This window comes from Neovison vison, chromosome 11 (genome assembly GCF_020171115.1).
Source record: "Neovison vison isolate M4711 chromosome 11, ASM_NN_V1, whole genome shotgun sequence".
Taxonomy (NCBI): domain Eukaryota; kingdom Metazoa; phylum Chordata; class Mammalia; order Carnivora; family Mustelidae; genus Neogale; species Neogale vison.
The window spans coordinates 101,424,678-101,437,198 of NC_058101.1; the positions used below are offsets into that span (position 1 = coordinate 101,424,678).

Consider the following 12,521-nt stretch of genomic DNA (forward strand, 5'->3'; position numbering starts at 1 on the left):
TAGAGCATTTTAAACTATATCATTTAGATGTACTTTAAAAATGGGGAGATTAAGGTCACCTGGGTGGCTCAGTGGGTTAAAGCCTCTGTCTTTGGCTCAGGTCATGATCCTGGGGTCCTGGGATCGAGCCCCGCATCAGGCTCTCTGCTCAGCAGGGAGCCTGCTTCCCCCTCTCTCTCTGCTTGCCTCTCTGCCTATTTGTGATCTCTATCTGTTAAATAAAAAAAAAATTAAAAAATGGGGAGATTAAGGACTGAGAACCTGGATCAGAAGTTGACTTTCCTAGCCTTTCTTTTAGTTTGTAAAAATCCAGAACACTCAGGGAAGCACCAAGTCTTAAATTAGGGAGGAAAAGAAAACAAACAAACAAACAAACAGAAAAAACACCCACCAACAAACTTCTGGGCTTAGAGAAAGCCTCTTTAAGTAGTTATTCAAATCCGAGATTAGGAGTAGATTACCTGATGCACTTTGTGTGGTTGGGTCTGATCAGAAGCTAAGACATGCTGGGGGAGCAGAGGGGGAGAGTTGGGAGACGAGAGCCCCTCAGAAAGGTGACTGTTGCAAGGGAACAGATGTTGTCACCGACATACTTTGCATCGAATGAACCCACGTACACAGGGCTAGAGAGAGAATATGAGAATGAATGAATATGAATCCAGGTCAACCCAGAAACACAGTAGCTTTTTAAATATTGTGGTTTGTTCTTTGCATGGCAGGATGAAAAGTAATTAATTAAAAGAATTCATCTTAAGTCAGTAGTGTATTAGCGTGGGCTGCCATAACAAATACCGTAGACCAGAAGGCTTAAGCAAAAAAAAAATGACTGCTGTTCTGGGGGTTGGAAAGTCTAAGATCAAGGTGCTGGCTGATGCCATTGCTGGTGAGACTGTCTTTCTGGCTCGCTGACAGCCCTCACTCTCTGTGTCATCATAAAGTGCAGAGAGGCAGCTCTGGTGGTGTCTTTCCTCTCCCTGTGAGGGCACCAGATCTGTTGGAGTAGGGTCCCACCCTTAATGACTTCATTTAACTGAGTCCTGTCCTCATAGCCAGGACTCCAAATAGAGTCACACTGGGCATTAGGCCTTCAATATAGGAATTCAAGGGGGGCACAGACATTCAGTTCCTAACATATACCATCTAGAATTGGATTTTGGTGGGAACAGATAATGGCCAGGTCTGAGAGTTAGGAATAATTGATGAGAGGAAAGCCTGAAGGTAGGTGACACAATTTGGTCTATGCAGATGATTGTTCCTGTGAATGGAAGGAGGGAGAATACCAGTTATTTGAATGTGAAGTGAAACACATCAGCCGGCATACTTAGGGAATAAATAGTAAGCTACATTTTACTCACACCCCTTGGCAGTTGCTTTATCTTTTCTCGTTTGAGAAACATATGCACAGTATGTGTGCACACACGCAGTTAAAAAATGAGCACATCCAGCTTGCCTTAATGATACATAGTCCACCAACTCCTTCTGGTAGGAGATGCTACAAGTCTTGAAGATGAAGAAGTCGTACAGTCTTTGTAAAATGAGGGGTGCTCTGACATTGTTGAGGCACTTGTTCTCATAAATATATTTTTTAAAGATTTTATTTATTTGACAGATCACAAGTAGGCAGAGAGAGAGAGGGGAAGCAGGCCCCTTAGCAGGGAGCCTGATGTGGGGCTCAATCCTAGGACCCTGAGATTGTGACCTGAGCCGGAGACAGAGGCTTAAGCCACCCAGGTGCCCCATTGATAAATATTTTTATGTAAAGTTTGCTTTAGTTTGAGGCAGTAGTTATCAAAGTCTAATTTCCAGACCATCACTGTTAGGATTTTCTGGGAACCTATTAAAAATATAAATTCTTGGGCCCCACAGCAAAGTGATTGAAATAGAATCTCTGGAGGTGGAACAATCTTTATTTTAATAAAGGCCTTCCCGGGGCTTCTTATAACACATTAAAGCTCGAGAATCACTAGTGGAGGAGATGCTATCCTTATTAGAAATGCTTTGAAGCCTAATGTTATTTACATTTATTAGGAGAAGTGCACATTTTCCTAGTGTCCTTAATCTTTATTAGATTTGTATAATCTGTAATCATTCTTGAGGTATTTGTTCCCATTGCTTTCAAAATTAAACTTCTAAAGGTTATTGCTGCTTTTGTTCCTAAGTGTATTAAGTAGAAAACTTTCCTTTCCTGTCTCGTTTGCTAGGTGGATATGCAGTGGGTGCAAGTTTTGGCAGAAGGGTGGGCGACCCCACTGAACGGCTTTATGAGAGAGAGGGAGTATTTGCAGTGCCTTCACTTTGATTGTCTTCTGGATGGTAAGACCGTTTACTTCTCTAGTACATCGAGCCTGGAAGAGAAATGACACAGATTCATCACCGTTGATAAAAAACAGTGGTGATGTCTTTAGTGGAGGTAGCATTTTAAGACTAAGTTACATCAGTACTGAATACCCTGAGCAAACCATGAAATCTTATCTTTCCCCATTTTGTTTTCCTGCATGTCATTTATTGCAGAGAGAAGGAAAACCTGGGGATTTCCTGAATATAGTTTCCCTGTGCTGTATCCACCGGAGCACCTTGATAAGTCTGTCTCTGAAAAGTGTACATCTGTACTGAATTTTGCTCTACTGAAATCCATGCTTGAGTGTTCTAATAAGGGATCGGGGAGTCCAAGTTAAGGAGTCCTGAAACAGATGGTTAAAGGGATCATTCTTCTTTTAAAACACTGAAAAAGGAAAAGGTGCCAAAGAAATTGATGTTTAGTATATTGTAATGACAGTTCAGCTACCTGAACCTTTATATACTATTGGTAAAATTAATTTAGTACATTAAAGAAAATATTTTTAAATGTCACAGAGCCCTACTAAATTGCTACCATGTTCTTCTTTGTTATGATTTTTTTAAACTAAGGAGTGAAATTGATATTAGAAGTTATAACTCCTAGTCATTTTTCTTAAATTTTATCATATAAAAGTGTTAAATACTGTTCTTTGGTTTTTCTTCTTTAGAACCAATGGTAAAGTCTTTGTGGACTGTCTTCTTAGTAGTCATTTGTTCTGGGTTTGGTACAAATCTACCTGTTAATTTTCCCTTTTAAACTGTACCTATTGGTAACTTTAAAGCAGCCAACCAGTTATCATTAATTGTATTGACATCTTTTGTCTAAAGAAGGCATGCCGTGATTTCCAAAAGAATATGCTTTTACTAGGTATGTAAATAAGATCCACATATGAATTTGAGAGTGCGTTTTTTTTTTCCTTCTAACCTGGGGACAATGGTTAGAAAAAAACATTTAGAGCTTGGAAGGTTGGAAACTGAGAATGTGCTTTTGTCTCACTGATCATATATTTTGGTTCAAATTGATTACTTCCTCTGTTTCTTGGCCAGTAATTGCTGACATTGGTTCAATTCTGATTAAAAACCAAGAAATAAAAATACCTTTTTGGTGTTTTTTTTTTTCCTGTCTCAAAGAAACCCAAGTATATTCAAGTACACTTGCCACTCACAATATATTTACTGAAAAGGTTTCCATGTTCCTGGAAAGGCCTGGAAACATTGTTCTTTGTCTTTGATATATTGGAGGTACTCAGTATATTTTGGGTGACATTAGGTGTAATCAGCTGATTCTTCCTTGTTAAAGAGTTTCTTTTACTAATGTGGTTTTGTGACCATTTTTTTCTTCCCAAAGACAGTGTCATGAATTGTTGTGAGAAGGATGTTGCTACACAGTGTTGCTGCTCTTAATGTTTGCTGTTTTTTTATTTTTTATTTTTTAACCTCTGTGGCGGTTTGTTCTCTCCTGATTTTCTTTGGCGGGTACTGTCACTGGACCCATAAATCTTGTATTACTTGAAGAGTGTCCTTTGGAGTGAAAGGTGACTGTGAGGCCTGTTGAGTAATGCAAACTGTGTGCTTTCTGTTCTTTTGTGCCCTGCAGGGGGTGTCATTAACTTGTCAGTGCCTATAGTTCTACCGGCTACTCACGAAGATAAAGAGAGGCTGGATGGCTGTACAGCATTTGCTCTGATGTATGAGGGCCGCCGTGTGGCCATTCTTCGCAACCCGGAGTTTTTCGAGCACAGGAAGGAGGAACGCTGTGCCAGACAGTGGGGAACAACATGCAAGAACCACCCTTACATCAAGGTCCTTAGCAAACCTTGCATTTTATCTCCATGGGTCGATACTGTGTATGTTGAAGTGTGGGCATTACCTGTATATCCACGATTCCTTTGGGATTGTTGATATTTTGCAGAATGGACACTGGATCTTAGATTAGTGTGATGAACACATGATCTTGTCATTTTGGTCTGGATAATATTTGTTCAGTAAATCTTTTTTTTTTCTTATGAGGTAAAAAGGGGATGACTGAGGGAGAGGGAAATAATCCCAAGCAGGCTTCACGCCCAGCACAGAGCCCAATGTGGGGCTCGTTCTCACGACCCTGAGATCATGACCTGAGCTGAAATCAAGAGTCGGATGCTTAGCTGACTGAGCCAGCCAGGCACCTCTAGTAAATCTTTTTTAAACATCTTCTGTACATTAGGTCCTGAGTTAGGTACTGTTTCTGGGAGTATAGGGCTGATGTAACAGTGGACACAGTCTCTGTATGGTTGGAGCTTACTGTCTAGTGGGGAGCAGACATCATGTTCTATAGGTAGTCTGCGAGGGCAGGGTGCTGTGGGAGCCTACGGCAGGGTGATTGGGGTTTTAATTGAATGCTTTGTGTCTGGTATGAAAGCAGTGAAATCCATTTAGTCTTTCCAAAGGACCTCATGTATTTTATGTGTTGTATGTGAAATGTCATCACTGAAGTAAAATTTCTGTCATTTGTTTTAAAGTATACTTTGAGCTTTAAAAGAAATTAAGTGAAATTTTAGTAGGTTGTCTAGACAATTTTTAAAATATCTGTTTAGGTCATGTCAATGTACTGAATCTTGTTTCATGAGGAATAAAAAGTGATAAACTTTTTAAGATAGGGAGATATTGTTTTAGAAAATAAGGAGTTTGAATTAGTGATGGTATCAGACATTCCTTCGGTATTAAAATTCTACAGTTATTAATAATAAATAGTAGTTTACAAAACGTGCTTACTTATGTAAATTCTTTGAACCACAAAGCAAACCTATAAGGACGGGTGGCATTTCTGTCCTACATATAGAGAAATTAAGACTTATAGGGGATAAATATCATGACCAGAATTATACAGCTAACAGGTAGGATGAGGGTTTGATTTGAATTCAGGACTTTGGGCTTCAAAGCCCTCTTCCATAATCTGTAGCAGAGAGCAATTATTGGTGTTTTTTCCACTTTTACTTAAAGATTTTTATTTATTTATTTGACAGACAGAGATCACAGGTAGGCAGAGAGGCAGGCAGAGAAAGAGGAAGGGAAGCAGGTTTCCCGCTGGGCAGAGAGCCCAGTGCGGGGCTCCATCCCAGGACTCTGGGATCATGACCTGAGCTGAAGGCAGAGGCTTTAACCCACTGAGCCACCCAGGTGCCCCTCCACTTTTATTTAGAGTAATCCATAAACTTCTTGGGATACTTAGTACTTGGTATGCAACCTTGAGGATCCAGCAGGGTTGTGATAGGAGGAACTGTGAAAAACAGAATTCCAGTTTTAGGAAGCAGGAGGAGCAGACTCCATGCATTGGAGATGACTGGTTGTTGAGCAGGAGAGAGGACCTTGGGAAGACAGAGGGGCTTAGCGTTCTACCCTAAGATGTTAAGATCTTGTTGGGTCACGAGTGGTTTACATGTATTTCTGCTTCGTGCTTTTCAAACCACATTTCCGTCATTTACACTGTCCTTATAGTGATCCTTGCAGGTAGAATCCTGGAGAGTCTTAGGCTGGGTTCAAGTTGCCCACAGTGTAGTGTCCGTTTGTGCCTTGCTAGGAGTGGAGAGGTCACAGACAGCCTTGGAGCATGAGTGAGGCCCAAGCAAAGTGGTGCTTTAAGAAGCTTGCCTGGTGGTCTTGTGCAGGATGTTCACAGCCCATCTCCCTTGGTCTGGTACTGGCCACGCTCTCCAGGTCTCCAGCCTAGAGTTGTGCCCTGCCTGCAGTCTGCTTCCTTATGTCCATCACGGTCTGATCTCCTCAGAGCAGCCGGAGTGAGCCTTTAAACTATATCTGAGCCTGTCATTTCACCTTTTCAAACTCTCCAGGGGTTGCTTGATGCAATTAGAATAAAACCAAGTGCCTGTGAGGCCCAGTGGGGCCTGGCCCTGGCCTTATTCATGGTTTCTCTCACTCTACCTCTGCTCCTCCCCCTGGAAAGCTCTGACTTTCCTGACCTTTGGCCACATTAGCCTTCTTTCCATTCCTCTGAAGCTCCAGGACTTTGTACTTGCTGCCCCTCTTCCTGAAATACTTGAACTTCATGGCTGGTTCCTTTTAGTCACCTTGGGTTCATTGCCACCCTCCTCAAGAGAGACCTTCACTGACTCTTCGCTGAAATGTCATTGAGTCTAATCCCCAGGAGCTCTGCTCCATTGCCCTGGTTGTTTTCTCTTAACAGTTTTCACTAGCCGACACTTGCCTGCTTTCTGCTCAGTCTGTCCCACTAGAATGCAAGCTCTGTTAGAGTGAGGCCTTTTCTGTCCTGTTTGCTGCTGTATTCCCCAGTGCCTAGTGCAAACCCTGGCATGGGCCAGTTACTCGATAAATACTTACTGAGTGAATGGTTTGATGGGTGGGGAAGGACTTTTTGGCAAGCAAGACCAGGTAGGAAGGGACCATAGCAATCTAGGTGCGTTATTGGCACATACACTGAAGTGAGGGTGGGCAGGGGGGTGAGGGAGGAATGGTGAGCTGGAGCTGTGCTGTGGAAATGGACAGGTCCAGAGGTTACATCCCTCCTCTCAGGGAAAGAGCAGGAGTAAAGCTGTGAGAAATTTGAGGTGGTGTGGAGATGGGAAGGTATGAATTTGTGTCCAGCTCCGTCATCACTTGAATTGCTCAAAAGTTTAGGATTGGAGAACACAGAGGCTGGGGTGACCCAGGGTTACAAATGTTTCTGTTCATCAGCAAACAACAGTAGTGAAGAGAATGTTTTTACCTAACAAGTCATAATCACTCATTGTGTCCCAGAACCCTCTGAGGGGTTATAAAATACATTCTAATTTTAAAGCATCTCTAATCCCAATTCAGTTGATAAGCCAAACAGATTTACCATTGGCCTTAAAATGAGGGTAGCTTATAGCTACATGAGCTCCTGTGAGAAATGTTCTTACTTATTTTGATCTTGGTTTCTGTTTAAACATTTTCTTCCATTAGATGGTTATGGAACAAGGAGATTGGCTGATTGGAGGAGATCTTCAAGTCTTGGACCGAATTTACTGGAATGATGGTCTTGATCAGTATCGTTTCACTCCTACTGAGCTAAAGCAGAAGTTTAAAGATATGAATGCTGGTAAGACATGGATCTCATTATCTAACACAGGACAATTTGGAGTCTCTGCTTGATGGGAAAGTTCTAGAATTTTTCCATTGCTTACTAAAGTATAAAAGAACATGGAGTAAAGATAATTGCAGGATGGAGTATGTTGAAGTGGTAGTTGATCTAAACCCACCTGGGTAGTTTGGTTATGTGGGTACAGTTTGATCGAACACTTTGTATATGTGTGGGAAATCATTGCCAATAATAAATTGACCTTTTATTTGTGTATTATAAAACTCACATGCTAAAGCTGAGTAGAACTATAGAAGAGAAATTTGAGTAATTCACTTATATCAGTGTGCTTTATATTTCCGAATATCTTTTTTTTTTTTTTTTAAGATTTATTTATTTATTTGAGAGAGAGAGACACAGAAAGAGGGAACACAAGCTGGGGTTGTGGGAGAGGGAGAAGCAGGCTTCCTGCTTAGCAGAGAGCCCAGTGTGGGCCTTGATCTCAGGACCCTGGGATCATGGCCTGAGCAACCCAGGTGCTCTATTTCCGAATATCTTATGAGTCTAACATATCACTGCAGAAAATAATAGAACAACAATATCATGTTGGCTATTCATTCAACAAATGTTTGGTGTACATCTTTATACTAGGGTGCCAGGTGCTGGGGATCCATAAATAAGACAGGAGCCTATGGTATAGAAGACAAGGACAGTAAACAGATAACAGGGAAGGTTGTCAAAGAGTGGTTTAATAGTGGTTTCCGATTTCTAGATTAACATGAAATGGAGTAGTATGAGTAGAGTTCGTAGATGCTGTTCTTTATACTGCAGGACAGGGATTTTTATACCTGACAGCTTGCAATCCGCAGGTCTTCACACAGAGGTATGTGAGTAACGTGTTTATACTGGTACAGCCACATACTCAAATCCAAGCTTCCATGTCAGGGACTGGCATTCACGATAGAGCTTGGGATCTGAAGAATTTGAAAGACCCGTTACAGAAGTAGTTAAGCCCTAAGCCTTGGTGTCGCTTTTAAAAAACACTTTCTGTGTAGAAAGGGAGTGTGCAGGGCTGAGAAAAGTTAATGTGGTGGCTTTTTAAAGAGCTAGCTAACTCAGCCATAACTCAGAAGCCCCGAGTGACTGTGGAAGCTGGGCAAGAGCATTCATTTCAGGAGTTGTGTCTAGCTTCTGTAGACTCCAGAGTCTGGGGCACACACTGTCCCCTGCTTTAACACCAAGAAGTCATGTGGTTGTGGAGAAATTACTTTTTTCTCCAAGTCTCGCTTCCTTCAGTTGTAGAAATAAGGGTAGTAATAATACTTAATTCATAACATTTTATCTCAAAAAGCAAAATGTGAGGCACCTGGGTGCTTCAGTCATCTAAGCATCTGACTCTTGATTTTGGCTCAGGTCCCAATCTCAGGGTTGTTAGATCGAGCCCCACGTAGGGCTCTGTGCTGAGTGCGGAGCCTGCTTAGGGTTCTCTCTCTCCTCTCTCTCTGCTTCTCCCACAAAAAAAGGCAAAAAAGTTAAATGAGATCGGTTGTGTAAGGCACTGTGATCTCCGACCCATAGTAAGAGGTGAATGTGTCATAATTTCTGAGTCTGAAGGGCGTCTCACCTCTATTTGTGTAAAGGTTAAAGAAAGAATATCTATTTATTCTTTAACTCTATTGTACTTTGCTGGTATTTGAAATAAGAGCTTAAAATAGATCAGGAACTGGAGACCACACACTGTCCAGAGCTGTGTAGTTTCCTTCCAGCCCGCCTCATTTATTCAGTTTCTGCTTGGGCCCTGTATGTCCTCTGAGCACAGGACCCCTACCCCACTCCTCTACACCTCCCCACCCCCTGGCCCTGGAGCCTCCTTAACTTCACTATCTCTGAATTTGAAGCTACTATGCAGGAGTTTCTCTGAATGGTACACTTGGTGCCCGCCTACACTATAGTGTTTTCTTCTTTTTTGCTAACATGTTTTGGGCCCAGTCACAGGGGAATATATCATGATAGTTCTAAGTCAGCGAGAGTACCTTATTCTCTTGTCAGTGTTTTAAGGGTCCTTGTATAAGTTTGTTCTGGCCATTGAGATGTAAGAGAGAAGGGTTTCCAGAAAACGGTTTTCTTTCTTTTCTTTTTAAGATTTTATGAGAGCATACACATGCGCATGAGTCGTGGGGAAGGGCAGAGGGAGAAGCAGGCTTCCCGCTGAGCCGGGAGCCTGATGCAGAGCTGGATCCCAGGACCCTGGGATCATGACCTGAGCCACCAAGGCAGATGCTTAACCACTGAGCCACCCAGGTGCCCCAGGGGTTTTCTTTTTGACAAGAAAGTGGCTTAGGACAAAAAGTCGTCTTTTCTTAACCCTCTTCTTCCTGCTTCAGATGCTGCCGGGAAAGGGTACAGTGTTTGGAGCTTGGGTAACTATTTCGTATCTGTGAGAATCCATGAGAATCTTAAACTGGCTGAGTTTCTGATCCAGTGGTAGAGTCCTCTAATTCCAGATTTCTTACTCAAATACTTAATGTATGTTTGAACTATTTAAGACACTTCTAGCTGGATCTTATTTCATTTGCAACCAGAATTATCTGATAGTTTAGTACATACAGGCTTTTTCCTTTTTTCCTTTTTTTTTTTTTTTTTTTTTGGTGAACAAGAACATGTTTAATGGAAGATGTGCTGAGACCACCTCATTTACTTTAATTTTTTGCCAAAATTTGAATTCATAACTAATTCATGTTCGTAAATTAATTGTTAGCACTGGTGAGGGGTCTTATCAAGGAGTTATTCATAATTGGAATCTTTAATATTACATCTGTTTTTCACTCTTGCTTGGGAGCCAAACATTTTAAGTCATTTAGAGAAGTTGTTGCATAATGAGTGATTGCAACTTTGTTTAAAGTAGCTGAGAGCCAGTTATCCTTACATCAGACAACAAAGATTGTGGAGTATTATTTTGTTTACTTTTCCATTTTAGACTAAGGCAAATAAGCAACAGACCCAGGAGTTTCCTTTGTAGTTCTTGTTCTCTCTTTTAGGAGGGCCATTAACAAGTCCTCTCCTGGCGTGTTTGTGTCTCGTACGTAGTGCAAGGAGAGAAAACAGAATCTTTATTTTCTCTTTTACCCAGGGTTTCTTTTCCTACCTCTTCCTATTTCTCCTCCTCTCATCTTTGAAGAGGAGTTTTGATGATCGGACACGGGCTGTTGTCTTGTGTTCATTACTGGTATGATAGCATTTGCTGTGCTGAGCCGGTTCTGTAGCTGGAAGGGTGGAGTGGTCTTTAGTAGCTCCATCAGTGATTGCAAGGGGACACTGTTCCGGAGAGCAGGTTCTTTCAATCACGGGTGGTTTACCACTGTCTTAGAAAGAAGAATGGATTTCAGTAAGGCCAAGGAAGAGCCAGTTAGTATTTATTACACACAGAATATTGCTTTCTTGCTGGACTACCAAGGGAAAGTTGACATAACTTCTTTCAGGCTAGTACCAGTATCATAGCATTAAAGAAATCTGAGAAAGCTTTGTTCATCTTACAAACACGTTTTTCAATTAAATTAAATTTATTTTTTAAAGATTTTATTTATTTGATAGAGCACAAACAAGGGGAATGGCAGGCAGAGGGAGAAGCAGGCTCCCTGCTGTGCAGGAAGTCCAACATGGGGCTTGATCCCAAGACTCTGGGTTCATGACCTGAGCCGAAGGCAGACACTTAACTGACTGAGCTACCCAGGCACCCCTAGACTTTTACTCTTATTCCCCAAGGTATTGCAGCAATAAATTGTTTTACATTCTTGAGCTTAGAGATGCTTTCAAATTGTAGTAAAAAAAGTGTTGAATATAAAACTTTTTGTCAGCTGGGCTCTGTTCTTGCTTATTCTTTCCCCTTCCTGTCTGTTCTGTCTTGTGTCTGTGTGTTGGGGTGTAAGAGAGGTAATGGAGGGGAGCTGTATCCTGCTTCCATCATGTGGGAAACATTAGCAGATAATCAAAGAATACAGAAAGTTGGGGGGAGCTCCTGCCCCATAGCATCCTGCTTCAGCACTGTGATCTGGCCATGCTTCCATCCCCTACAACGAGCTTCCAGTCCCCGCCTCTCCTCACAGCTTCAGAAACACTGTCTTCTTCCGGCGCCCTCAGGAGTGCTAACAGGATGCAGAGCTGCTAGTCGCTAGAGGTCCCATCAGTCCTTCTGGGTTCCCTTAACCTTGACCACTGTTCTTCAGATACTCGCGTTGTGGAATTATGTTGAGAGCCTCATCTGAGTGTGCCTTGATCAGACTAGTAGAGGCTCCCTACACTTTGGATTACAGTATCTCCAGCTCACTGCCTTGTGGTCAAGAAAGTCTAATGCGGGGCACCTGAGTGGCTCAGTTGGTAGAGTCTGCCTTTGGCTCAGGTTATGATCCCGGGGTCCTGGGATTGAGCCTCATGTCGAGCTCCCGCCTCTGTGGGAAGTCTGCTTCTCCTCTCTGACTCCTCCTGCTTGTGTTCCCTCTCTCATTGTGTCTCTCTCTGTGAAATAAATAAAAATCTTTTTTAAAAAAGAGTCTAATGCCTTCAGAGACTATCTGCTTCTGCCTTAGACTTCTCATGAATCATTCCCAACTTTACCTAAAATATCCTTCTAATGTCTCCATCCATTCATTAAAGTGTAGTTTGTAGGGATGCTTGGGTGGCTCAGTTGGTTAAGTGTCTGACTCTTGATTTTGGCTCAGATCAGGGTTGTGACAGTGAGCCCTGCATTGGGCTCCATGCTCAGTGGGGAGTCTGCTTGAGAGTCTCTCTCCCTCTCCCTATGCCCTACCCCCTCCTTGCATGTGTGTATGTTCTTGCTCTCTAATAAATAAAATCTTGGGGGAAAAAAAGGAGTTTCAGTTCATGAAAAATGCTAATTAGTATTGTAAGTAGAAAGGCAAATATTTAAGTGACCTGTATTATTTTTTCCTCCCCTCATAAGCAGTTTAAGTAAAAGAAAGCCAGTAATTTAGGACAGTCTAGAGGAAGGAGGGGAAATCAAGCTCTTTCTTACATCCAGCTCTCTTCAAAAAAAAAAACTGCCACAAAAACAAACATTAAATACATAACCTTCCCTAACAACTCTAGAGCTGTTGTCAGTACCCTTGTTCAGCTA

The 12,521-nt window shown here is 41.9% G+C and overlaps 1 protein-coding gene across 2 annotated transcripts in view; it reads left to right on the forward strand.

The window, feature by feature from the left end:
* The window catches only part of PAPSS1 (3'-phosphoadenosine 5'-phosphosulfate synthase 1), a 108,992-nt gene that overhangs the window by 52,990 nt on the left and 43,481 nt on the right, over nt 1–12,521 (forward strand). For both annotated transcript variants that reach the window (XM_044224320.1, XM_044224321.1), the window contains exons 7-9: nt 2,202–2,313; nt 3,935–4,140; nt 7,276–7,411. In XM_044224320.1, coding sequence (XP_044080255.1) covers nt 2,202–2,313; nt 3,935–4,140; nt 7,276–7,411 — 454 coding nt within the window. The remainder of the gene's footprint in view (nt 1–2,201; nt 2,314–3,934; nt 4,141–7,275; nt 7,412–12,521) is intronic.